Below are 25,187 nucleotides of genomic sequence, written 5' to 3'. Positions count from 1 at the left end.
AAAATTGGTACATCATCTGTCAGAAATAATATATGGGATTAGAAAAGGGAAGTGTTATTGGTGTTGGAAATATTAGTATTTTGATTTATTTAAATGTTTGGTTTTTTAAGCTTTAACCCGTTAGAATTAGGAGATTAGGGTTAGTTTATTATAAATAAGGTGCTTTGTTATTCATTAGAGAACAAGTTATTCACAATGTAGTGTCTTGGGATTCTGTAGCCGTTTCGGCATTCTCATTTGTTTAATAATATTCTTATTATTGTTGTTAGTCTTGTTTATTGCGCATTCTGATATTCAACTATTGACACTTCAAAAATCTCATTTTTATACTTCTTATAAGTGTATTTTTCTTTCTTAATATAGAAAGTTTGGAGTGCTAATAACAATTCTCTTAGAAAATACCAGTAGTTTCTAGAAAAAAAATTCATATATTAACATCTTTTAACTATTTGGCTTATTAATTGAAATGCCCTATGAAATTATCATTTAGTTTGAATTTACCTTTTTAAACTGGTTTTGTTTAAGACATTTTCAACTATTTTGATCTCATTTCACTCCATTCCGTTAAAGAATTGTAAAATTCAACTGTATTTTAGATTTTTGTTATTACGCATCTATTTACCTCTAGCATCGAAATAAAACAATCTCAAATTTTTTTTTTACTCTAATTCAAATCCATGAGTTTTTGGGGTTTTTAAGAAAAAATTAATTATTGTTATTTAGTACTACGGTCTAGTGATATTCCTCTTCACTTGTAAATGAAAAGTCTTAGGTTCAATTCTTGCCAAAAGCGAATTTGAACCACATTATTGCTAACCCGTTATAAGACTAAGTTTACCCCCTCCCTTGGTGTTGATAATATCGTTTGTTAGAAGAAAAAAATTTAATTATTCAATTAATAAAAAATTCCTAGCAACAAAATCATTATATCAACGAAATAAGGATTACATTTTTGTTCTTAGAGTTATTTCACTTGCAAAGTATCATATATTGGCTCGAAACTTTTCACTTGAAAAATACACATTATAAGAGAAATGAAATATGATCAGCCTATTTCAATATATATTTTTAATCGAAATTAGTCTAACCATAAGTTTCACCCATAAAAAATGATTTCAGATCAATTGCACAAAATATAACCTAAAAAACACAGGTAAGCTATCATATCCAGAATACTTCCCAAAAAAAAAAAATATCATCTAAAGCAAATGTGATAGTTTGCATAACCAAAAGTTTCACATTGTTGCTCATAATTTTCTATTGAATAAGTTATCTTAAAAAAGACCCTAACTTATGGGGTTTGAATTAAAGTGTAAAAAATGGAATTGAGATTGGTTTAATGTGTAGGCTCGAAGTAATTTGATGTGTAAAAAATTAAAAGTCTACAATACCCTTGAACTTAACCGTTCTTTAACTGAATGGGTCAAGTGAGACAAAAAAAGTTGAAAATGTTAATTTCAGAAGTAAAGTAAGACAAAACCAATTTTATAGGATAATTTGAGACTAAATGACAATTTCAAGAGACATTTTAATTATAAGCCTAACTATTTAATAAGTTGTTCCTTTCAAAAAAACTACACTTTATCTTGGCAATGACATTTGATTTGTCCATTTAGGTCGTTTTTTTTTTTTTAGCAAAATCCATTTAGGTCGTTATGTGTCAAGCACTAAACCACAAGTGGAGCTTGAAAGCCAATTCACCTGTCCATATCTTTACATTCTATTCACATTTCTGCATACCGAAATTCGAAATTAATATTTATCTACATATAAAGCAAATGGAAAAGATGAATAGTGATTTTGATATTACCAAGTTTCGATAAAAATATTTGAACAAAAATGTTTCCAAGACAAAAAAACTTCAAAAGCATCCCAAAATAATGCATCAAACTATCAAACATAAAGCCAATGGAAAAAGTGAATAGTGATTTTGGTGTCACCAAGCTTCAACAAAACTAATTGGACAAAAATGCCCCCAAGACAAAAAACTTCAAAGGCATCCCAAAATAATACATCAAATAAGGCAGGAGTATTTTCGTCATTTTAACAGTATTTTTGTAGTAATTAATTTTTTTGTGGGTTTTTTTTTGGCCAAAATTTTTTCGTGGTCCCTGTGGTAACATAGCATTTTCAATGTGACTCTTGTGGTGAAAAAAACATTTAATTAAACTCTTGTGGTGAGCTTTGTTAGCAATTGAGGGCCAAATCCAAACTTCCGTTAAATAAACTCACGTGACTATCACATGGAAGGTCAAATTCATCATTGTAATTCAAATTACATCCTATTCCATGGACATCTAGTATGAGTTAGTGTTTAACGGAAATAAGATTTCACATAAAATAAGCTTGAATGCAAAGATTGAAACAAAACCTGTAAAACCACGTCAATGGCTATGAGAAGAGATGAAAGTGAAGTCGCGCCTAATTTCTCAGGTGTGATTTAATTTCGTTTGGAAATCATAATACTTCTAATAAACCATTGTTTTTTTCAATGCCAACACGTCTTTGATCATGAGTTAGAGTCTTAGTCTGTCTTAAATTTTCATTCTTGTATCAATTTGTACCAGTCCGAATGCATATATGCCTTTCAATTTTGTCTTTAATTGGTAGTGTGGTTTGATGCACACCGTAGTCAGCCAGTATACAACCTTTCAATTTTTTTCTTAATCTTCTTTGAATTTTAATTATTTAAGTTTCTTACGCTCTTGAAGTTCATATGTGGAGGGTAGACGTGAAAATTGAATTTTCTGCAATACCTTTCACCCATTGTCTTTAATTCTTCAATTATGCAATGCCTGTCACCCATCTAAATGCATAAATACTGCAATGCCTTTCCCCCGTTGTCATTAATTCTTTAAGTTATTCTTGTAAATTATCTCTCTTTTTCACTTGTTTCAATTTGCTTTGTGCACTAGAATCAGATGCCAACTTTTTAACTCACAAAAAAATAAAAAGTGTATGTCATAACCCACCTAGAAAGAACAAGTGCATAACTAAGTCATACTATATAGGGCTGGGCAAACGGGTACAAGAGCTGCAGGTCGAGGTGGGTATTGTTTATTCGGGGTGGGGCGGGGAGAGGGTATCTATAGGGGCGGGGCAGTTCCACAATTTTAGAATGTCAGGGCCCCGAACCGACCCGTTTTACCATAACAAAACAATTGCTTTACTTTTTTCAGTCATTTTCCCCTATTCCTAGATTTCCCCCACTTTCTTTCTATGTTCTCGTTCTCTTCTCCCTCCCACCCCTAGACTCCGTCGACATCACAGAAGCTCTAGATCGGAGAAGATGATGGGCTTAACTCGGTTGCTGACCACCCAATTTGGTCCGCCTCGGTCAGTTACGCATCAATCTTGACTCTATCAACATGAGAAGACAATAGCAGGAGTTCAAGTTGGTCAACATGTTTGTGTTTATTGTGAATCTCCTTCGTGTGCACTGGTGAGCGAATAATCTGACAGCCTGAACTTTTCTTTTATTATTCTTGCTCATCTGCTAATCAATTTTGATGAGTAATTGACAATTGGGTAACAGTGGCCTGGCCTTGGGTTTATTAAACCACCGACATCATCGAAGCAGCAGGTTTCCAGAAGTAGTTGCAGCAGAAAATTGCGTTTGGGGAACAATAATAGGATTAAGGCGTTTTTCTTCAATCTCAACGAAGAACCCATCCTCAAAGAAGCGTTTAAGGTTCTTGTTTCACCTATTACTAATACCTCTGTCCACATTCAACGCCCATTTTTTCAAAAAATTCATAGATTACCCATACATAATTTGGTTAAATGATGTTTGGAATCTATGTGTTGTTGATTTATTTGATAATTTGGATCTTGGTCTACGCATTTGTATGGTTTTCTTTTATTTGCTAAGGAACACAACCTTCAGGCTTCAGTTCGTTCCTTTCTGTGCCGAGGACCCGTGGACCCTGCCCGAATCGGCCCTTTTCAAACGGGCTAGGTTAGGTCCAGTTCCAAAATTTGAAATCCCATTACTCACCTCGACCCGCCTCGTTGCATTTTCATACAGGTCCGATTTGGTCCCTCCAAATTTGGGCCCAGCCCTAATATTAGATGTCCATAGAATATGATGTAATTTGGATTGAAATGACATATTTGATCGATTCGTATGATAGTCGCATGAGTTTATTTAACGAAAGACTAACGAAAGTTTGGATTTGGACCTCAATTGCTAACAAGGCTCACCACGAAGGTTTAATTAACAATTTTTTCATCACAAGGGTCACATTGAAAGTGGCATGTCACCACAGGGACCACAAAAAAAATTTGGCCTTTTAAAAAAAAAAATTAGTACCTCACAATAGGCTAGCAATAATGTGATCCAATTTCTCTATTTTTAAACACGTTTAAAACATCTTAAGATGCGTGTAATGCCGGTTATAAAAAAAGTCATTCGCACGCAGATAATAATATGATTAAATTAGTTGTCATATGATTTTTTTTAACAAACGATATTATCTACACTAAGGAGGAGCGGGTGGGCTTAGCCTCATAATAGGCTAGCAATAATATGATTTAATCAGTTGTTTATTAAATATTATTTTCTCTATTTTTAAACATATTCAAAACATCTTAAGAGGTGTGTAATGCCGGTTTTAAAAAAGGTTCTTCGCACATGGATAATAATGTGATTAAATTAGTTGTCAAATGATTGTTTTTTTTTAACAAACAATATTATCTACACTAAGGGGAAGGGGTTGGGCTTAGCCTCACAATGTGCTAACAATAATATGATTCAATCAATTAAATATTATTTTCTCTATTCTTAATGTAAATTATATAGATACCAATTTTATTATGTGAATTCAACTACTTTAATTAGTTTATGAAGAGTTTCTTCTAGTATGATATAAGATTATTCATTTACTTCAAATATTTAACTTTCCTTTTGTCAATTTCGCATATAAATACATTTAAAATGTGTAAGTCGCGCGTAATACACAGTGATTCAAAAAATGTCTTCTGCAAGCGCGTGTATGAAGGCTAGTAATATAGAAAATGATTACTCTTTTTCTACGTTACAAATCACTATGAACATGGTATGAATGTTGGCTAAATACATATTACAACGTGACCCTCATTTCAACTGCCGTTTATACAGTTACCACCAGATAATCGACGGTTGGGTGCAACGGTGTATCTGACGGTGGCCGACTTCATTGTATATTGGCCAATGTTGTTAATGCATCTTACTTGCATGACCAACAAAAATAAATTAAGTACATACAAATACAATGCATATGTAGCATGATTGCACTTGGAATCAAGGCAAAGGGTACGCATTTCGTACAAAGATTTTGCGGTATACTTGCCACGATGTAACTTATAATTCGAGTATCACGAATGGCCACTCTTAAAAGTTAAAATGTTTTTAAAATCTCAAATTTTTATTAAATAATATGATAAGATGATTCAAACACATAGGCCTTTTAAGGGAAGGGATCCTAATTTTTCAAAAAAAATGGGAATACCCTCTTAACCATTAGATTTGGGTTTAATGAAATTCTGTGGTTGAGATTAAATCACAGGACACAAAATTTCAATTACGGGATTTTATTAAAGTCAAATCTAATGGTCAAAATGATATCCTTATTTTTTTGAAAAATGGGGATCCCTCCCCTTAAAGACATCTAAAAATTGTTTAAATAGTCTCAATAAATGCCAAAGAAAAATAAAGCAAAAAATTATAAAATTCCCAAGAAAAACCCTTTAAAACTCAAAATCAATCTTTAATTACCCTATTAAATGATAATAAAATGGCAAAAAGCATCTTTATTGTCAAAGCTGCAACTTGGAATCGCTTCATCGTTTTATTTCTTTCGCACAGGTATTTTCGGGCTAAATTTAATACTGAAAATTCAAATAAAATTATTCATGTCGAAATTTAGTTTGTTGGTCTGTTTCTCTAATCTCATGTCAATATTTCGAAGATTGTAACACTAATCAAGGAAAAAAAAATTTATTTCGCACAATCACATAGTTAGACAAACAAATTTTTCCCACACAAATCGTAGTCTCTTAAAACCCTTTGGACCAACTTGTAAGTGGCGATCTACCACATTGGTGAAAATGAGTGTTACCCTTGCACCAAGGTGTAGGTTTTGTTGGTTCCTAACTCAACATCTAATCTATGGTTGGGTTAAAACTTAAAAGTTAAGTTTTAAACTCACCTAAAACTTATTTGGCTAAAAAAAGGGTTTTTGGTTAAAACTTAATTTTGACTAAATTTAGCCCAAAAAATGAGCCAAAGTTAGTTGTGGGACTCTGTTGCTGACGTTGTCGGTCACTTGCGGAAAGACCAATGACTATTTTGTTTTAATCAGACGTTTACGGGGTTGGACTATTGATATGATTCTCCAATCTTACGTCAATATTTTAAAGTATTCTATGCACACATCATAGTAAAAATGTTACTTCGCACAATCACATAGTTAGACAAACAAATTTGCCCCACACAAATCACTTGGTCTCTTAAAACCTTTAGAATAGTTTCTTCAACGAGACAGAAATTTAAGATGTAAACATGAAATAGCAAAAGAAAAAAGTTGAAATAAGGATGGATTTGACATTGGAGTCATTGAAGCATGTTGTCCTAATGTTAAGTATTTGCTTTATGTCAGAATATATATCAAAAGAAGAGCAACAGTAGAACAAATATTGTTGAGAGCAAAGCCATTGGAGTCACTTAGTTGTCAATATTTTCAATAGAACATATTCCTTTCCATTTCCAAACAGGATCAAAAGGCAGGCATATCATCATGGAAATGGAAAACGTGACTTGGTTTTTGTGGTGTTCTCTGCTTTTGCTAAAGGAACTAACTTTTTCCATGAGAGGTGATCAATGATATGGCGGTCCACTATCTCTCACATTTTCCTTCTTTTTTTATGACAAAAAAAAAAGTGTTTGGGCTCACCACTCACCTGACAACTAAGTCAGTGCAATTGAATACAATTGAATTGTTGAGAATCACTACGGGGTGGTTTAGTGAGTGAGATAAATTTTACGTTGGCGTTTCACACGGGTTATTTTGAAATTGATTTTTAGCGCTGCTGAATCACATGATGATGGACAGGAAATGCTAAAATGCCTTTGTGAGTCTTCTTGATCCCAAAAAATATAGATTGTTGTGCTTCATCATTAGCTAGTCCCCTTTTTAGAAAAAAAAATGAAAAATTTATTCAGTGGAATTAAATCTTATATTTCGGTAACATGTGTAGCTCAATTTTAGGTATACCAGATATATATGTGTCTACTTCTCTATATTTTATCTTGCTTGAGCACACCTTTAGACGTTTACTGCACCATTACATTTAAGTCTCTCTTGCTATTTTGGATCAACAGCCGACTTGCAAACAGTATGATAGGAGCAAAGATTATGTGGACAAAATCTTGTTCCACGGCTTGCACGGATTCAGCAAAGTTATTTTTGAATCCGACGCCAAGATGATCATTCAGATGCTCAGGAAGGAAACATACCTTAGCTTGGAATGTATTCTTGGTGATATTGAGAGTCTAGCACACAGGTTGACGTCGGTTTCGTTTGCTTACGTGTCTAGGGAGAGCAATCTTGCTGCTCACTCGGTTGCTAAGTTTGTTTTCAAGGAGGGTCAAGACTTTATCTGGGATTGTATAGGCCTAGAATTTTTGTTTAACACTTTTGCTAAGGATGTAAACATTCCTATTCGTATTTAATCTATCTCTATCTTCGGAAAAAAAAAAAAAAAATGTTCCACAATCCAGCAGGCAGGCCCAAACCATAAACCTCATAAACCCAACCCACTTTTCTCAAGCTCCAAAAACCCAGGAAACATCCAAGACCTAGTAAAAGTCAAAAAGTCAAAAAGTCAAATCATAATCTCCCAATGCAATCATATGAATCGGACATACCAAATGCACAGCCCAACATTCCTCTATTTCCACTCCCAACCGGATCCTTTTCTTGAAGATTTAGAAATTCTGTAATCGTGATTGTTCATCGTATATTGTGTAATTAAAAATTATTATAAATTTAAAATTTAAAATTATATATAAATAATAAATAATGAAAAATAATCGCATGATATATAATGAACGATCACGATCACACGAGAAAAATGCTCTTAGCCGGATCCTTCCGTGCCTGTACTAATCAAAAATCGGAAAGCTCCAATCAAATCCCCCATTCAATGACCATATCTTTCTGGCGGGAGTTACGCAAGCAAAGACAATTAAAAAATTCGGGGTATATTTCCAAAAACGACGGAACAAATACAACAAAACGACCCCCACCAAAACGCCAAGCAACGCCACCTTCGTATTGCCTCTGTGTTTTCTGTATGTCTTCCCACCTTCCCAATCATTTCTTCATTTTTTCTCATCGGATCCAATTTTTTCTTCAGAACCCAGATATTAAACCCAAAACCCATTTTTCAGATTTTTTTTTTATCCATTTCCGTGCCCAAATAAGCAAAAACTGTTTCATTTTTCGATTTTATTTTTTGATTTTTGTTGAGATTTGCGGGTATAACTCTTGAGAGTCATTTTCTTGGGTTGATTTATATAAAACCCAGTGTCTGATTGATGAGATTGTTAATTTATTAAATTGTAATCTAAAAATGAAGGGAGAGTTGTGTGAAGATTGTTGGTTTTGGTGGAGGGATTAAACTATGGTGGCCTGACCAATATTAGAAAGGTAACCCTTTGACTCTTTGAGCCTTTTATTAATCCACGAATTTTAATTTTCTGGGTTTTCTTTGTTCTTTAGTTCATAGAGCGATTCATAATTCTATTGGCTTTTGATTCTTGCTTGTGCTTTTGTTAATGATGGTTTTTGTTCTTACTGGGATTTCACCAACTTGGCTACGACCGGTTTTGCAATGATTTTGTTTCAATGAAGTTGATGTTCTTGTAGTAGTTAGGATGATCATATCATATGATGGCAGTGTGGGTTTTTTTGAGGTTTACAGGTCTGAAATTGTACTTTTTTTTTCTTTTGGTAATGTGATGTTGTGTTTAATTTACTTAAATTCTTGTTTCTTTTGTTGTTGTTTCATTGATTGCTTAACAAAAGAAATTGTGGTGATAATTTGGTCTCTACTTCAAACTTCAGTGTTCTGTATCTACTAGGTTTCTAGGAATAAAAAATTTTTATGATCATTTGGATGCTCGAATGGGTTCATTGAATCCTTTTCTGTTTGTTGTTCTTTGGATTTTCGTGTTGTATTCTTTTTGCTAGTTCACGAAGCATTCTCCGATTTTCTGCAGGTACATTCCTGCATTTTGTAGAAAGTAAAGTGTACACAGTGCCTGTATAGATTATATCCAGAACACCTGGCAGGAATGGAAGCTACACCTACACCTAGTGTTATAGCAAAACTGATGGGTCTTGATGACTCGCCACCTCAGGCGCCTGTCCAAAAACAAAGAAGAGTGCTGTCTGAGAATTACCTACGCAGAGTTGCTTCCATTGGTGCCAGAGAGTCTCGCCATTCATTCAAGTTGAGAGTACCTGAAGTGACGGATTATGGGGGAAGTTTTTTGATCGGCGAGCATCTGCATAATCCGCAAGTTTCCCCTTCAACATGTACTTCTGGCAGTGGAAATGTTTCCCCTTTAACAAGTTTCCCCTGCAAGCTACAAAATGCCACTTTGCTTGAAACATTTGAGAATGGAATTGTCACAGAATCCCTTGGAGAAGTTGGACTCATAAATTTAGATGATTTTTCAAGATCGCAATTGGGGTCAAACAAAGAAGGACGCATTCCTAGAATTGTTGTTGTGAAACCGAAGCATGGAAAGGCCGAGAATTCTGCGAGATGTTTCCCTTCTTTGAGTTCCCTTGATGTTTCTCATTCCAGTGATCGAAGGTGCGTGGAGTTTTCTTGTCCTAGTAGTGGGAAAATACATGTTGAAGTAAAAGAAAGAAAGAACTTGGCATTTGACATGGAACCAGTAAGCTTAAGGTCTACAGTTTTGAGGGATATATTGGGGAAGCTAACTGAAAATACAAGTTGCTACAAAGCCAACATTGATACAAAGGTATCACAGTTAGGATCCAGAGGTGGTGACTCAGTTGCAATGAAAACTGAATCGATAAGGTTGTCCTTTTCTTATTCAGATGGGTCATATGGATCCCAGGAAGCCAAAAAGCAACTCTCAGAACGACGGAAGATGACTAATAAGCTGGAACAAGTAGGAATGGCTTGTAAAGGCACTACCCTCGGGAATTCGCTTGCCATGTCTGCCCATGAAACAGGCTCAAGAACATTGGATCACAAGCTTTTTAGGCATCATCAATCGAAAAGACAGCTCGTAAGGGTTGACCTGAAAGACCTAGACCTCAGTAAGTTTAGAACACAGCAAGATAAATATGCAGCTCTTTGCAATGAATGGAGTTTCAAGCCAAAAGGGTCTATTAATTTGGGGCAGCACAAGTCAATGGAGTACAAATTCAACCAGAATGATGGTTTCGGCCCTGTAAAGTTGAGATCCAACCGTAAGAAACTCCAATCTTATCCTAGCCTAGGATTAAAAGGTGTTCAAACCATGGAAAAGACTCCCGGGAATTTCAAGAAGTGGCAATCTGGACGCAGAACCTGCATCTTTGTAGACAAAAATGACAATTCTTCCAGTCATGGAACAGATACTTCAGTTCAGCAGGTTTGTCGTTTCTTTCTTTAGAAGACAGGTAGTTTTTTCGTGTATGGTTTGTTTATTTTTATATCAGTTTACTGTGAAAACGCGTATTAATTGTTGCTTGGTTATTCATGTTATTTACTATTGCCCAGTTACCCTGTGACACTTTTCTAAATTGTTGTGAAACTGCAGGAAACATCCACTGAATGCTACAAAGAAAGTCCATTTCTTTTGCACTGCTCCACCGCAGAGTCAGATTCTATGACGAGCTTGGAGGAGGCTTATCAGCCTAGTCCAGTTTCAGTTCTGGAACCACTATATAGTGGAGAGCGATCGCCTACACCAGAATTCCTGCAAAGTATGAGTGTTGACATCACCGGTGAGTTGACTATAATTTTGAAGATATTAACCCAATTTTATTTTTTGTTCCCGCTTTTGATTATTTATTTTTCAATTTATTCATGCTAAATTTGTGTATGCAACTTGCATTTTTGAAATCAGACTACTCTGATGCATACTCAGAAGGATATGGAATGATTGTTTCAAGTGATGATGGTTGTGACACTAATGAAGGATCTGCAAGCAGTTACAGAGAAAATGAAGATTCAATGAGATTGTTCAGAGTTGAAGAAAGCAGAGACTATTCCTACCTTGTTGATGTGTTATCGGAGATAGGTTTTTATGTTAGGAACTCGGTAATGGACTTAGATACCTGGTGCCTTCCAGAATGGCCAGTAAGCATTTCTGTCTTTGAGACCCTGGAGAAGAAGTTTGGCGATCAGGCTTCATGGAAAAGGTCCGACAGGAGGCTTTTGTTTGACCGAATAAATGCAGGGCTGATAGAGATTTTCGAGCCTTGTCTGGGTGTTCCTGTGTGGACAAAGCCCGTGTCTAGAAGGATTAGATCCACGTCAAGCGAGGAGATGATAGAGGAAGATCTGTGGATGTTACTTGTTAGCCAAGAGAAGGAAACAGGAAAGGACTCCACTAAAAAGGTGCTAGGAAGGGAGATTGAGTTAGATTTAGGAGATGATATTGATGGTATTGGTAGAGAAATTGAGAGATTTTTGTTCGATAAGCTCGTAGCGGAGTTTGTTAGCTTGGAGAGTTTGTAAGAAACTAGTGATTGTTGTCTTGGTAGAGTAATTTTGTGAACAAGTTAGACAAAGGTACTTTTATGTAGATGTGGCCACAGTTTTGATCAAGTGATAAGGTTTGCAAATGATATATGTATAGACTCAATTTTTATACATGATGAATGAAATTCAGATGTGTTGGAATTTGATATTTTCTCTCTAGTTCAGTACTTGCAATTGTTTTTAGAAGGATGGAATCGTTCAACGAAAACCAAGGAAGCTTAAGGACACACAAACAAATTCGTAGTACATTGTGATTTTGTGTGGAAGAATTTGATGATCATACTGATAGCTCTATATATAATTATAGACGACTCCATGAAAGTCCGAGGACTACTTGTTCTTCCTTTAAGAATCGACATTAGAAGCCGGTTTCCCTGAAATATCAAACGACAATCCGAGCCTTGTGAAAGCTAGGATCTTTTGTTTGGTGACCTAAACCTCTGTGGCCTCATCCAAATCCTTCCTCTTTTGGAGTCAAACTTTACTTTAGGATCCTAACCAAAACACTAATTAGGAAAGATTAGCACTAACTCCATTTGAACAACTCCTTTCAGAAGCTCAATCTATACATACACCATCATGCATCCAAACAAACACAAACATCCCTTCAATCCTTAAATCAAAACTCGAAAGGAAACCAATTTCGACTCCCATATTTTGTTCCCCTCTCAAATTAACATGGAAGCTCACAAAATTTTCTCCATCCCTGCCAAGGCCACTGCCTACCTCCTATTTCTTACTCTCACCATTTTCTCTGCTGCTTCAGCACGAAATCTCGAGGAGCAGCCACAAGTTCCGGTAGTTCCCCCAGTGGTGTCCGACACGTTTGATACACCTGTCACAAATGCCGCACTAGCTACACCAGCAGCAGCTACTAGTACTGCAACAGTCGCAAATGCTGCTGACCACCCTGCCTTGATCTTCTTTATGCACGACATCCTCGGAGGATCAAACCCCACTGCCCGAGCCATGACAGGGATAGTCAACAACCCTGCAGCCAACGGTCAAGTCCCATTTGCCAAGCCCAAAGGGGCTGTTCTACCATTCAACAACGGAGTACCCCAGAACAACAACAACAACGGTCTCATAAACAACAATAACATCCCATTTCTCCCAGGGCTTAGTGGAACAACACCAAACGTTGGACAAAACAACAACAGAAATGGTGGCGGGTTTGGAAACTTTCCGATAAATGGTGGGCAGCTCCTGCCAGGCTCCTCCGCGCTCCAAAATCTCATGTTTGGAACAATGAGCGTGTTTGATGATGAGTTGACTGAAGGGCATGAGCTTAGCTCTGGCTTGGTTGGCAAGGCACAAGGTTTTTATGTAGTGAGCTCTGAGGACGGTACTAGTCAGACTATGGCTTTCACTGCTATGTTCCAAAGTGGGAGTTACACCGACAGTCTTAGCTTCTTTGGGGTTCACCGTACAGCTGTGTCAGAGTCTCATTTGGCCATTATGGGTGGCACCGGAAAGTATGTTAATGCTAAAGGTTTCGCGTTGGTTAAGACCTTCCTGGCTTCCAATCAGCAAACTGATGGGGCGGAGACACTGTTGGAGTTCACCGTTTATGTCACTTACTGATTGTATGTGTGATTGAGAGCATTTTAGAGAAATGAAATGGTTACAATTTATTTTCAGTAACAGTGCGCAAATTGAAACTTCTGAACTTTCGAACGGAAAATCAGTTCACGTGGAAAAACCCTACAAAGATAAAAAATTATAACCACCAGCAAAGAGAACAAGTTATAACTACCATCAATTTCTCCCATCAAACAAGTTATAATCTCCAATTATAATCTCCAATTATGGGAGAAATTGATCGGCAATGAATTACAGAAGATCAGTTCATTGCCGATCAATTTCTCCCGTCAAACAAATTATAACTACCATATAAGAATTGAGAAACAACTCTAGTCTTACATAGATACTGTTAGGTACCTGATTGGGTTGAGTGATGTATGTAATTTCTATGGACAAGTCTGCTCCCGTTCGCTATCTTGTCGAAAAATGCAGAAAAGCTGATCCATATAAGGCAATCATAAGTTGTCATTGCATAAAACTTTACTTTCTAAACCAGCACAATTTTGGCATTTCACTTTTAATTCAACTGGTGCAAATATTGGTAAGGAACAAATGTTACATATTGACAAGTTTTCACTGCCCTCAAGTCTGTATAAAAGGTCTAGCAAGTAGCAATATGGACTATGGAATATCTTGAACCTGTTTCATTGCTCGATATATAATCTGATAAGCCGCTGATTTTTTTTTCTCCCCGCGTTTCAGAAAAGGGTAACTGACATGTTAACTAATCGATTAGATATTGGATTCTGATGAAATTGGGGTTCCACCATAAAACCAATTGGCAATATGAGGAGTAGCCTAAGATCATATAAGCACATAGCAAACATTGTCCCTCACCGATGTGGAACAACTCTCAACACGCCCCCGCACGTGTGGCGGATTTTCAAGCCTACATGTGGACAACAACTGGGTGACGTGGAGTGCGTGTGGCCGTTTGGCTTCACACAAGGACAGCCCGCTCTGATACCATCATGAAATTGAGGTTCCACCATAAAACCAATTGGCAATATGAGGAGTAGCCTAAGATCATATAACACATAACAAACATTGTCCTTTACTGATGTGGGACAACTCTTAACAGATTCTACGAAATCTGTCAAAAACATGAGACTCCTACAAGTTGAAGGAATAGGCTAGGAATATATTACGAAATGAACTTGAATCAATCAAAAGAGAAAATAATGGTGTCTATTGATTCAACCTTAGAAGTTTGAACACAGAAACAGCAGAGAAAAAGTGATGATATAGAATCATAGATTCTCTGCCTTAATCATTGGTTATTTTCTTTGGTTGAACAAAAAACAAATCTGTATCTGGAGTAGTGGCTTTGGCTTGAGCGGATATGCTTTCTCATTAGTTTGGACTAAATTAAAGTAGAATATCGCTCAAATAAAAGAAAAAGAAACGAGTCTGTTCAGACATTTTAATAACAAAGTTTTCATTTTTCATTCAATTAAAAGACACACATAGAAAATACATCAAATGCACATTGAAATTGTGAAGTATGTCACAACCCTAAATGGGAAATAAAAACACACCACCACTTTCTATTCAGAAAGGTAAACGCTGATCTGCATAATGGTATCCACCCCATCAGTCGTGTGCTGGTCCACCTGGTGCAGGCTCTCTATGGCGGCGTACCCGTTCGCATTCTCGTACTTCCCAGTCCCACCAATCACAGCAATGTGGGACACCGGAGACGCCGTACGGTGGACGCCAAAGAGGCTAATGGTGTCCTCCACATCATGTTCACCTGCGTGCAGCAACATAGTAAAAGCCATGGTGTGGCTGTTCCCGTCCAGCGAGCTAGCCAGGTAAAAGCCCTGTGCCTTGCCGAGCACGGCAGACCCCAGCTCGTGTCCTTCGGTCAGGTCGTCGTCGATCACGGTCACCGAGCCGAACATGAGCTTCTGGAGGGTGGCTCCGTTGGGGAGCTGGCCGGCAGTGACGAAGGGCTGGTTGCTGCCGTCGTTGACGATGTTGTTGTTGCCGCTGTTCTGGATGACCGTGCTGGATTGGGAGTTGGTGAGGCCACTGAGGCCGGCGATGTTGGGGATGTTGTTGTTGTTGAGGAAGCCATTGATGTTGTTGTTGGATAGTGGGGTTCCACCGCTGACGGGGAAGATGTTGTTGTTGGGTTTGGAGAATGCGGGGTTGAGGACTGTGTTGGCGATGAGGCCGGTCACCACTCTGACTGATGGGTGGGATCCTCCTAGGATGTCGTGCATGAAAAAGGACAAATGCGGGGTTTCCGTTCTGGCGACCGCGGCGGTTGCGGCGGGCCCGGTTGGCGATGTGGTGACAGGACCTGCCACGGGTGTGGTGACTGGAACGGCAGGTGTTGCTACGGGTGCCACATTAGCAACCGGTGTTGGCACTATGGCAGGTTCGTCGTGTGTCTCTGGTAGTGGTGAGTTAGCTTGTGGGACGGTTGTGACAGGAGGGACTACAGGAGGCACTACAGGAGGCACCACGTCAGCTTCTGGCGGAGCATCAGTCTCAGGGATTGGTGAGTCAGCGTCGTCGACATCGTCATCAACAGTTGTGGTGGCGGGGGCGATGATAGGGATTTGGCCACTTGGCAGAGGGTTCGTGGTAGGGACAGTTGTCTGAAGAGGATTGGATGCTACGGGTTGCGCCTCGTCGAGGATCCTAGCTGAGCCGGCAAATCCAAGGGTGATGGCTAGGAGCAAGATGTAGAGTGTGGCCTTGAGCGATTTGTGGGACTTTGCCATTTTTGGGTTGTCAGATTGTGAAGAAATGAAGGGTTTTGTATTGAATCTTTGACTCTTGAGAAATGTATTGGATTTGAGTGAGTTGTGTTTGAGAAATGAAAAGATTTGTGCTGTTATTTATAGTTTGTATTGGAGTTGTATCAAGTGATGGAGTTGGTGCACCCTTTTTTCTTAGCAGGGTGTTTTTGGTTGAAAAACCAACTCCCTCCATAAAATGGAATTGGTACCATTTTTTAGTAGTTAAGATGGTGCTGGTATATGTGCTTATTAGGTGCTGCCCATCTCAGCCTGGAATTTTGGCTTAACCTTTAGGAGATTTAACCTGAGGCAATTTTGAGTAAGTATAACCACATCACACCCAATTACTAAATAACTACCGTAACCACTTAACGTATAATTTCATGTCATAATGTACGTGTGTATAATTTCATGTTATAATGTATATGTGTCGTGAAGAGAATCTACCCTACAACCGGAGATATATATCTTTTATGATGGATGAGTAATAAATAAAAGAATATATACTCCAAATGAAAAAAAACATAGACTTGCACGTGTTCATCAAGTTAAGTGGAGTTATAGTAAGCCAGTTCCCTGTTCTTTCGATTTCTACAAAGCTGCTTGAAAACTCGAAAATTGGGAACGTTAACAAAAAGTTTCTGGTACTGTTCAGTTTAACGAAAAACCACATTTTTACACTAAAAAATAAATCATAATACCATTCATTTTATCATTTCTTTTGTCATTTTCGTTAAAACTCAAAGTTTTCAAATCATTTTCATTAGTTTTCCTTTAGTCCTCAGGTTGATCATACTTGAACACAAAACTGCAGAAATCCATCGGTAGCATGTTTTCGTGTGACGTTTCGACATAATTAAACTTAAAAATAAGTTCAGTAGTGTTGGTTTCTAGCCATTATTCCAGCTTTGTGTTTCAATCTGCTCCACCTTTTTCATCCACCACAATGAAGTTTATAAATTATTCATTGGAAAAATAGTTGTATATTATCATCCTCTTTGTAATTTGGAATATCAAATCATAATAAATCAGAAATCTACAATTATATAGTTCTTTTGAAAAAAGAACAATGAAAATTAACTGCCTCTCAAGCAGGATCTTATACATAATAAGCAGGGCCGGTTCTAAGATTTTTGGGGCATATGCGGCAACGAGATAGTGGCCCGAAAACACATAATTTTGACGTTTCGACATAACAAGGTTTCAAGCTACTAGCTGAGGTAAATATTGAGCCTAAGAAGCTTGTTTTCTTCTTCCCAAATAGCATTAGACCCTGCATTATTTACTGCATTAACAGTTGCATAGCCATTTGCACCCTCATACTTCCCAATCCCACCAATGACAGCAACATGAGACCCGTCCCGCTCATCCACGTCCGTCCGGTGCACCCCAAAAAATCTTAACCCGTCCTTAAATCTGCTAACGGCGAAATGTGCAGTCATAGCCATCATGTGACTGCTCCCATCTTCAGAACTTGCAACAAAAATCCCTTGTGCTTTTCCAATGATTTGTGGACCATAATACCCTGAGCTTTCAAAGATGTCCTCGTCAATCAGGGTTACAATCCCAAGTTCCAGTTCTTGGAGTGTAGCCCTAGCAGGAAAAAATAGTCCGACACCGGATAAATCTAGGGTTTGTGTGGCGGGGATTGTTTCAGGGAGGGGGACTCCTCCGTTGGGAGGAAGCAGGCCTATTGGTTTTGAGAAGGGAAGCTGGCTAGTCACTTTAGTGGTTGAAGGTTTGGACATGGATGATGAGGGGTGGGTTACATTGAGAACATTTCTCATTAGGAATGTGATTTTGTGGTGGTTGTGAGGGTGTGTTGGGGTTGAACTGCCGAGGCTTCGAGCGGCGGTGGACGGGTGGATCGTGGCGGTGGTGAGTAGGAGGACTAATAAGGACATGGCTAGGAAGGAAAGGTGCTTGGCCATTTTCTTTCTACATATTATGTGTGTAGCTACTTTGTTTGTAGTTTATTTGTCATGTATAAGACGAAGAGGTGATGAGTGGATTTGGTTACATGGGGTGGTTGAATTGGTAATGGTTAGTTGTGGATCTTAATATATTCAGACAATTAAGACAAGCTCTTACTTTAACCTTCTTTTAAGCTATATTCTAAACTAATCTATACTAAAAGGGAGAATTGAACCGAAATACAGTCGATTAAAGAGAAAAGCTCTAATGGCCAGAGCAATCCATCATTTGTGCTCACTAAACTTTTAAGTGCAATTGTTATTTGTACACGAGTTCATAATCACCTCTAGGTGTAGTGAGAAAATTGGAGTAGGATTATCTCCTCTCCAAATTCTCCTCATCCAATACGGTCACGATTAAATCACGTTAACATTTAGCGTTGACTTCTTCATAGAAAGAGAAAATGAGGAAAGTGAAAGAGCCCTATTGAAAAGAATGAGATTTGAATGGGAGAGAATCATACTCCGAGAAAATTAGTGACCTACATAGCATCAATATGGTAATTTGTAAGTAAAATCTGTTTATTGCGAGTATCTTGTAGGAAATGACACTTGATCGAAACAAACTATTACATGCTATCATCGACGAGAGTACAAAATTTGGTAATTTGTAAGTAAAATATGTTTGTTTCGAGTATCTTGTAGCAAAATGTCAGTTATTACATGCTACCTACGACGAAAGAGTGCACAATTGTCCTTAATTTTACTTCTAAAAAAAGAGGGTTTTTCAGTCAAAATGATTTTTAAGATTTGCATAACTCCTCTGTTTCTTGAGATTTGAAATCAATATAATTGATCCCTAAGTTTGTCTACAATCAATCATTTTAGTCCTTAGGTAAAAAATTATGTTAAATAAGGATCAAAATGAAAAAATTAACCTCAATTTAATAAACAATAGGCTAAAATGATTTGACAAAAATTGAGAATATTTTTGCCCTTATTTTATGGAGATTTTTCAAGGAATGATCAAAATGGTTGATTGTGGACAAACTCAAGAACCAAAGTGAGAAATTATGCAAATCTAAATGATCATTTTTGTTAAAAAGCCAAAAAAAGAAAAAGAGTAATTACATTAATAGATTGGGCTAAAGTTGCTAACCAAATGAAACTACAAGGACAAAAGTGAAACAAAAAAATAACTTTGATGAAAGTGAAAATATGAATAAATAAGGGGACTATAGGTGCAATTAGGCTTATTTAATTATAAACACATCCCCGATTTCTGACGAAGTTTCAGCCTCTCTCTTACTGGAGTATTCAAAACCCTAAACGGGCCTAAACCTCGCAAGGTCCCAACACTCCCCACTTCACCGTCCTCCCAAAACCCTAGCTTTTTCCGGCAGCTCCAAATTTCCATGCCATGTACCTCTACAGCCTCACTCTCCAGCGCGCCACCGGCATAGTCTGCGCCATCAACGGCAACTTCTCCGGCGGCAAGGCCCAGGAGATCGTAGTCGCCCGCGGCAAAGTTCTCGACCTTCTCCGCCCAGACGAAAATGGTAAGATCCAGACTCTCCTCTCTGTTGAAATTTTCGGCGCAATTAGGTCGTTAGCTCAGTTTAGGCTCACCGGGTCTCAGAAGGACTATATTGTTGTCGGGTCCGATTCGGGTCGGATTGTGATTCTTGAGTATAATAAGGAGAAGAATGTGTTTGATAAGATTCACCAGGAGACTTTCGGGAAATCGGGTTGTCGGAGGATAGTTCCGGGTCAGTATTTGGCTATTGATCCTAAGGGTAGGGCTGTTATGGTTGGGGCATGTGAGAAGCAGAAGCTTGTTTACGTTTTGAATAGGGATACTTCTGCTAGGTTGACAATTTCGTCGCCCTTGGAGGCGCACAAGTCACATACTATTGTGTATTCGATATGTGGGGTTGATTGCGGGTTTGATAATCCCATGTTTGCTGCCATTGAGTTGGATTATGCGGAAGCTGATCAGGACTCTACTGGGCAGTCGGCGAACGAGGCGCAGAAGCATTTGACTTTCTATGAGCTTGATCTTGGGCTCAATCACGTATCGAGGAAGTGGTCGGATCAGGTTGATAATGGTGCAAATATGCTGGTCACGGTTCCTGGAGGTGGGGATGGTCCAAGCGGTGTATTGGTCTGTGCGGAAAATTTTGTGATTTATAAGAACCAGGATAAACCAGATCTCAGGGCTGTGATTCCTAGGCGTGCGGATTTGCCTGCAGAGCGTGGGGTTCTTATAGTTTCAGCAGCTATGCACAAGCAGAAGTCAATGTTCTTTTTTCTTTTACAGACAGAGTATGGAGATATATTTAAGGTTACTCTGGATCATGATAACGATAAGGTCTCAGAATTAAAAATCAAGTATTTTGATACAATTCCAGTTACAACTTCAATGTGTGTGTTAAAATCTGGGTTTTTGTTTGCTGCGTCAGAGTTTGGGAATCACTCTTTGTACCAGTTCCAGGCAATAGGAGAAGAGCCTGATGTGGAGTCTTCATCAGCTACATTGATGGAAACGGAAGAAGGTTTCCAGCCTTTGTTTTTCCAGCCCAGAAAACTTAAGAACCTTGTTAGGATTGATCAAGTTGAGAGCTTGATGCCAATAATGGATATGAAGGTCAATAATCTATTTGAGGAAGAAACACCTCAAATATTTACACTTTGTGGGCGGGGTCCTCGTTCATCCCTCAGGATACTAAGACCTGGTTTAGCTATCAGTGAGATGGCTGTGTCAGAGCTTCCTGGTGTACCGAGTGCGGTCTGGACTGTGAAGAAGAATGTGTCCGATGAATTTGATGCATACATTGTGGTGTCATTTGCAAATGCTACTCTTGTGCTTTCAATTGGTGAGACGGTTGAAGAAGTTAGTGACAGTGGGTTTCTAGACACTACCCCATCACTTGCAGTTTCTTTGATAGGTGATGATTCTCTGATGCAAGTGCACCCAAATGGAATTAGGCATATTAGGGAAGATGGACGTATTAATGAATGGAGAACTCCTGGAAAGAGGACGATTGTAAAGGTTGGCTCTAATAGACTTCAAGTAGTTATTGCACTGAGCGGAGGAGAACTTATATATTTTGAGGTTGATATGACTGGTCAGTTAATGGAGGTGGAGAAGCATGAAATGTCTGGAGATGTAGCTTGTCTAGACATTTCCCCGGTACCTGAAGGGAGACAGAGATCTCGTTTCCTTGCAGTTGGTTCATATGACAGCGTCATTCGTATTTTGTCATTGGATCCTGATGACTGTATGCAAATTCTTAGTGTGCAAAGTCTTTCTGGAGTTCCAGAATCTCTCCTCTTTCTTGAGGTTCAGGCCTCAATTGGTGGGGAGGATGGTGCTGATCATCCTGCTAACCTTTTCCTTAATGCTGGCTTACGCTCCGGGATTTTATTCAGAACTGTGGTGGATATGGTCACAGGTCAGCTCTCTGATTCCCGTTCTCGATTCTTGGGACTAAGAGCACCAAAGCTATTTTCAATTAGTGTGAGAGGCAAGCATGCTATGCTTTGCTTGTCAAGTCGGCCCTGGCTTGGTTATATCCATCAAGGACATTTTCTCTTAACACCACTATCGTATGAGACCCTTGAATATGCTGCCTCATTTTCATCCGATCAATGTTCGGAAGGTGTAGTTTCTGTTGCTGGAAATGCTTTGAGGGTATTTACTATTGAAAGATTGGGAGAAACATTTAATGAAACTGTGATTCCACTGAGGTATACCCCTAGAAAGTTTATCGTTCAACTCAAACGAAAGCTTTTGGTAATTATTGAAAGTGATCAAGGAGCATTCACAGCAGAAGAGCGTGAAGCTGCAAAAAAGGAGTGTTTTGAGGCTGCGGGTTTAGGTGAAAATGGAAACGGTAATGTAGAGCAGATGGAAAATGGTGGCGATGAGGAGGATCCCTTATCTGATGAGCACTATGGGTATCCTAAGGCAGAGTCTGACAAATGGGTGTCTTGCATTAGAGTTCTTGACCCCAAGACAGCAACTACAACATGTCTGCTGGAGCTTCAGGATAGCGAAGCTGCATTTAGTATTTGTACAGTGAATTTCCATGACAAGGAGTATGGTACACTTTTAGCTGTTGGCACAGCGAAGGGACTGCAGTTTTGGCCAAAAAAGAGTGTAACAGCAGGCTATATTCACATATATAGATTTATAGATGATGGCAAGTCCCTTGAACTTTTGCACAAGACACAAGTGGATGGTGTTCCTCTTGCCTTGTGCCAGTTTCAAGGAAGGTTACTAGCTGGGATTGGACCAGTGCTCCGACTCTATGATTTGGGGAAGAAAAGGTTGCTCAGGAAGTGTGAGAATAAGCTGTTTCCCAACACAATTGTATCAATCCAGACCTATCGCGATCGGATTTATGTAGGTGACATTCAAGAGGTATGTCTTCGTTCATCTATTTGTTATTTGATTGGGCCTCCTGGTTCCTGTTGTGTGGTATCTTCCCACGCTTACATTTTCTTTATACATGTATGTTTTTCTTTGGTACACTGATATCCTATTGTGTGTCATAATGTTTTTTTCATATTGTTCATTTAAAATACCATGTTTTTTTACCTTGGATTATATAGGCCAAATAAGTAGATACATGCTTGGTTTTTTTATTTTTTGGTTAAGGCATTCTTCCGGAAGGGTCAAATAGTTGAAATTTAGACTAGAATATCTCCTCGTACAAATTGCAATGACATGTCATATATAGTGTCCTGATGTATATTGGGTTTGTAGTTAGGGGTGTGCTATCCACACATTCCTTTTTACTTCTCACACACCCCTTGTTAATTTATGTCCGTTGATCTTCTTCAATTCATCCGATCCGACGGCCGAAAACCAAAAAGGTGTGAGAGAAGTAAAAAGGGGTGTGTGGATATCACACCCCTTGTAGTTATTGTAATATGTAATGCATCCATTGCGTGGTATTTATTCTGTAGTTATATCCCAATATCAGCTTTCTGCATACTGGATGGATGTGAGGTGCTTTTTTGTGTTGTGGATTTCTGTTTGAAGTACATGTTCTTGTTCTTCTTGCTTGCCGTTCTTTGTTCACTATAAGGGACTAACTATATTTCCTATGGTGTTAATTTCTTTGGCAGTCATTCCACTACTGCAAGTATAGGCGGGATGAGAATCAGTTGTACATCTTTGCTGATGATTGTGTACCAAGATGGATTACAGCATCCTTCCATATAGATTTTGACACCATGGCAGGTGCGGACAAGTTTGGGAATTTCTATTTTGTGCGGTTACCACAGGATGTTTCAGATGAGATAGAAGAAGATCCAACGGGTGGGAGGATAAAATGGGAGCAGGGAAGGTTGAATGGCGCTCCCAACAAAGTAGAGGAGATAGTGCAGTATCATGTTGGTGATGTCGTCAGCTGCTTGCAGAAGGCATCTCTAATTCCAGGTGGTGGGGAGTGCATCATCTATGGAACAGTGATGGGTAGCTTGGGTTCATTGCTTGCATTCACCTCCCGTGATGACGTTGACTTCTTTTCTCACTTGGAGATGTATATGAGGCAGGAGCATCCACCTTTGTGTGGTAGAGATCACATGGCTTATAGATCAGCGTATTTCCCAGTCAAGGTAATTCAGCTGTAAAATATAGGTTTATTTTTTCTTTCTATTTTATTGTTCTTTGTTTTTTAATATGACCAGGTTAGAAAGCTTAAAATTTCTGTTACTAATTTTTCAGGATGTGATTGATGGAGATCTGTGTGAGCAGTTCCCAACATTGCCCATGGATCTGCAGAGAAAAATTGCGGATGAGTTGGATAGAACTCCTGGAGAGATACTGAAGAAACTCGAGGAGATTCGAAACAAGATCATTTAAGAACAAGCTCAAAAGTTCCTTCCTGGTTTTACCAGACCTTTTGGTTTTAGCATGCTTTCATCTCATAACATCACTGTTTTGGTCAAAAGGTTGAAGTGGATGAATACACGATACAACTTAGAATTTTGTTCATCTGTAGTTTATCGCAGTGTCATTTTGCTGGGATCGATGATGACTGTAGTTACGCTAACGGGACAAGCATGCCTGAGGATTTTCTTTTCCTGATGTTGCTGGAGTGAGCGAATGTTTCTGTGATAAAAATGGAGACGCAGATGGTTGAGACAAAATCGATTTGTATGGGAAGAAGCAGCATGCATCTTTGCACCTTTTAGACTGCATTACCTGTTGTTGTAATTAGTAATAATAGATTGATGTTTTCCCCTTTTGTGGTTCATCCTCTGTTGAACAATGTTAGCAAGATTGATGTATTTTCTCTGTAACCCTCTCTGAAATCTTGCACTGAATTATGTACGGTGGTTTTCATGGCGCCATTTGTTTATCGTATTTGAATTCATCCAGTCTATTTGCTTCGCTGAGATTTCGAATCAAGTATTTCATGTGGCAAATTAATCTATTGGGTTATTGATGGAACCATTAAGATCCATTTAGTTTGATTTCACCATAATAATGTGTTATGATATCGTCACCACTACTAAATGAGTCGTAATGGTTACTTATTAACAACTCAATGAGTTAATTTATCACCTACGAATTTTACGACATGTTTACCTAAATGCAATCAGAATTCAAGAGTCATTAGTGTTGAGATAATTTCAGTAACTATTTCAATTTCGTATTTCGTATCAATAAAATTTTATGGTACTGAGGTTTAAAAAAATGTAGAAATAGAAAGTGATACTTAAGGAAAGAATCAAAGAACTTAGAAATAAGGGCAAGGAACAAGGGGAATCAGGTCAACTGTCTTGAATAGTTGATCTGATTGTTTATGTTTAGGTATTTAATTACGACTTTTAAGATAAAACTTACACTTTTTTAATTAGACGTTTTGATATAGACGCCTGGTTTTTAAATGTCATGGACTAAACATCTACTCCTTTTGCAAATTTGATTAAACATTTTCCCTACAATTTTGGTACTTTAATTTTATTTTCTTAGAAGTCTATTCACGTTAGCATTCCCTTTTTCCTCCTATTTTTATGCATCTCTTATTATGATGATTTAAGATTTTTTTATTTTTTATTAAAATATTTCTTTTAGTAAATTAAATAGAATGTAACAAAACTTGTTGTTAGGTACGTTTGGTTATATTGGTACATTTGATTATAATGG

At 38.1% G+C, this 25,187-nt stretch overlaps 5 protein-coding genes across 5 annotated transcripts; 3 read left to right on the top strand and 2 right to left on the bottom strand.

The window, feature by feature from the left end:
- Nucleotides 1–8,282: 8,282 nt before the first annotated feature.
- LOC126628116 (uncharacterized) lies at nt 8,283–11,913 on the top strand. The gene is made up of 4 exons (XM_050297703.1): nt 8,283–8,690; nt 9,263–10,657; nt 10,826–11,012; nt 11,135–11,913. The coding sequence occupies exons 2-4, from the start codon at nt 9,338–9,340 to the stop codon at nt 11,746–11,748; spliced, it is 2,121 nt and encodes a 706-aa protein (XP_050153660.1). The 5' UTR covers nt 8,283–8,690; nt 9,263–9,337; the 3' UTR covers nt 11,749–11,913.
- Nucleotides 11,914–12,135: 222 nt separating this feature from the next.
- On the top strand, nt 12,136–13,412 carry LOC126628118 (dirigent protein 10-like). The gene has a single exon (XM_050297705.1). The coding sequence runs from the start codon at nt 12,451–12,453 to the stop codon at nt 13,354–13,356; it is 906 nt and encodes a 301-aa protein (XP_050153662.1). The 5' UTR covers nt 12,136–12,450; the 3' UTR covers nt 13,357–13,412.
- Nucleotides 13,413–14,746: 1,334 nt separating this feature from the next.
- LOC126628117 (dirigent protein 24-like) lies at nt 14,747–16,166 on the bottom strand. The gene has a single exon (XM_050297704.1). The coding sequence runs from the start codon at nt 16,089–16,091 to the stop codon at nt 14,904–14,906; it is 1,188 nt and encodes a 395-aa protein (XP_050153661.1). The 5' UTR covers nt 16,092–16,166; the 3' UTR covers nt 14,747–14,903.
- A 1,154-nt stretch (nt 16,167–17,320) lies between these two features.
- LOC126630238 (dirigent protein 18-like) lies at nt 17,321–17,857 on the bottom strand. Its single transcript, XM_050300343.1, has one exon. It carries the CDS (start codon nt 17,855–17,857, stop codon nt 17,321–17,323), a length of 537 nt encoding a protein of 178 aa, XP_050156300.1.
- Nucleotides 17,858–19,304: 1,447 nt separating this feature from the next.
- On the top strand, nt 19,305–24,415 carry LOC126628115 (spliceosome-associated protein 130 A-like). The gene is made up of 3 exons (XM_050297702.1): nt 19,305–22,448; nt 23,159–23,650; nt 23,760–24,415. The coding sequence occupies exons 1-3, from the start codon at nt 19,443–19,445 to the stop codon at nt 23,895–23,897; spliced, it is 3,636 nt and encodes a 1,211-aa protein (XP_050153659.1). The 5' UTR covers nt 19,305–19,442; the 3' UTR covers nt 23,898–24,415.
- The last annotated feature ends 772 nt before the right edge of the window (nt 24,416–25,187 follow it).

This window comes from Malus sylvestris, chromosome 7, assembly GCF_916048215.2.
Source record: "Malus sylvestris chromosome 7, drMalSylv7.2, whole genome shotgun sequence".
NCBI lineage: Eukaryota > Viridiplantae > Streptophyta > Magnoliopsida > Rosales > Rosaceae > Malus > Malus sylvestris.
The sequence above is the reverse complement of the archived record's forward strand: the minus strand, read 5'-3'. Positions and strand labels throughout refer to the sequence as shown.

Bases quoted from the DNA above. Each gene is read 5' to 3' on its own strand.
- LOC126628117 (XM_050297704.1), bottom strand. From the start codon at position 16,091: ATGGCAAAGTCCCACAAATCGCTCAAGGCCACACTCTACATCTTGCTC.
- LOC126628116 (XM_050297703.1), top strand. From the start codon at position 9,338: ATGGAAGCTACACCTACACCTAGTGTTATAGCAAAACTGATGGGTCTT. The intron at 10,658-10,825 runs GTTTGTCGTTTC...GTGAAACTGCAG, and splicing joins CAGATACTTCAGTTCAGCAG to GAAACATCCACTGAATGCTA. The intron at 11,013-11,134 runs GTGAGTTGACTA...TTTTGAAATCAG, and splicing joins TATGAGTGTTGACATCACCG to ACTACTCTGATGCATACTCA.
- LOC126628118 (XM_050297705.1), top strand. From the start codon at position 12,451: ATGGAAGCTCACAAAATTTTCTCCATCCCTGCCAAGGCCACTGCCTAC.
- LOC126630238 (XM_050300343.1), bottom strand. From the start codon at position 17,857: ATGTCCAAACCTTCAACCACTAAAGTGACTAGCCAGCTTCCCTTCTCA.
- LOC126628115 (XM_050297702.1), top strand. From the start codon at position 19,443: ATGTACCTCTACAGCCTCACTCTCCAGCGCGCCACCGGCATAGTCTGC. The intron at 22,449-23,158 runs GTATGTCTTCGT...TTTCTTTGGCAG, and splicing joins ATGTAGGTGACATTCAAGAG to TCATTCCACTACTGCAAGTA. The intron at 23,651-23,759 runs GTAATTCAGCTG...CTAATTTTTCAG, and splicing joins CAGCGTATTTCCCAGTCAAG to GATGTGATTGATGGAGATCT.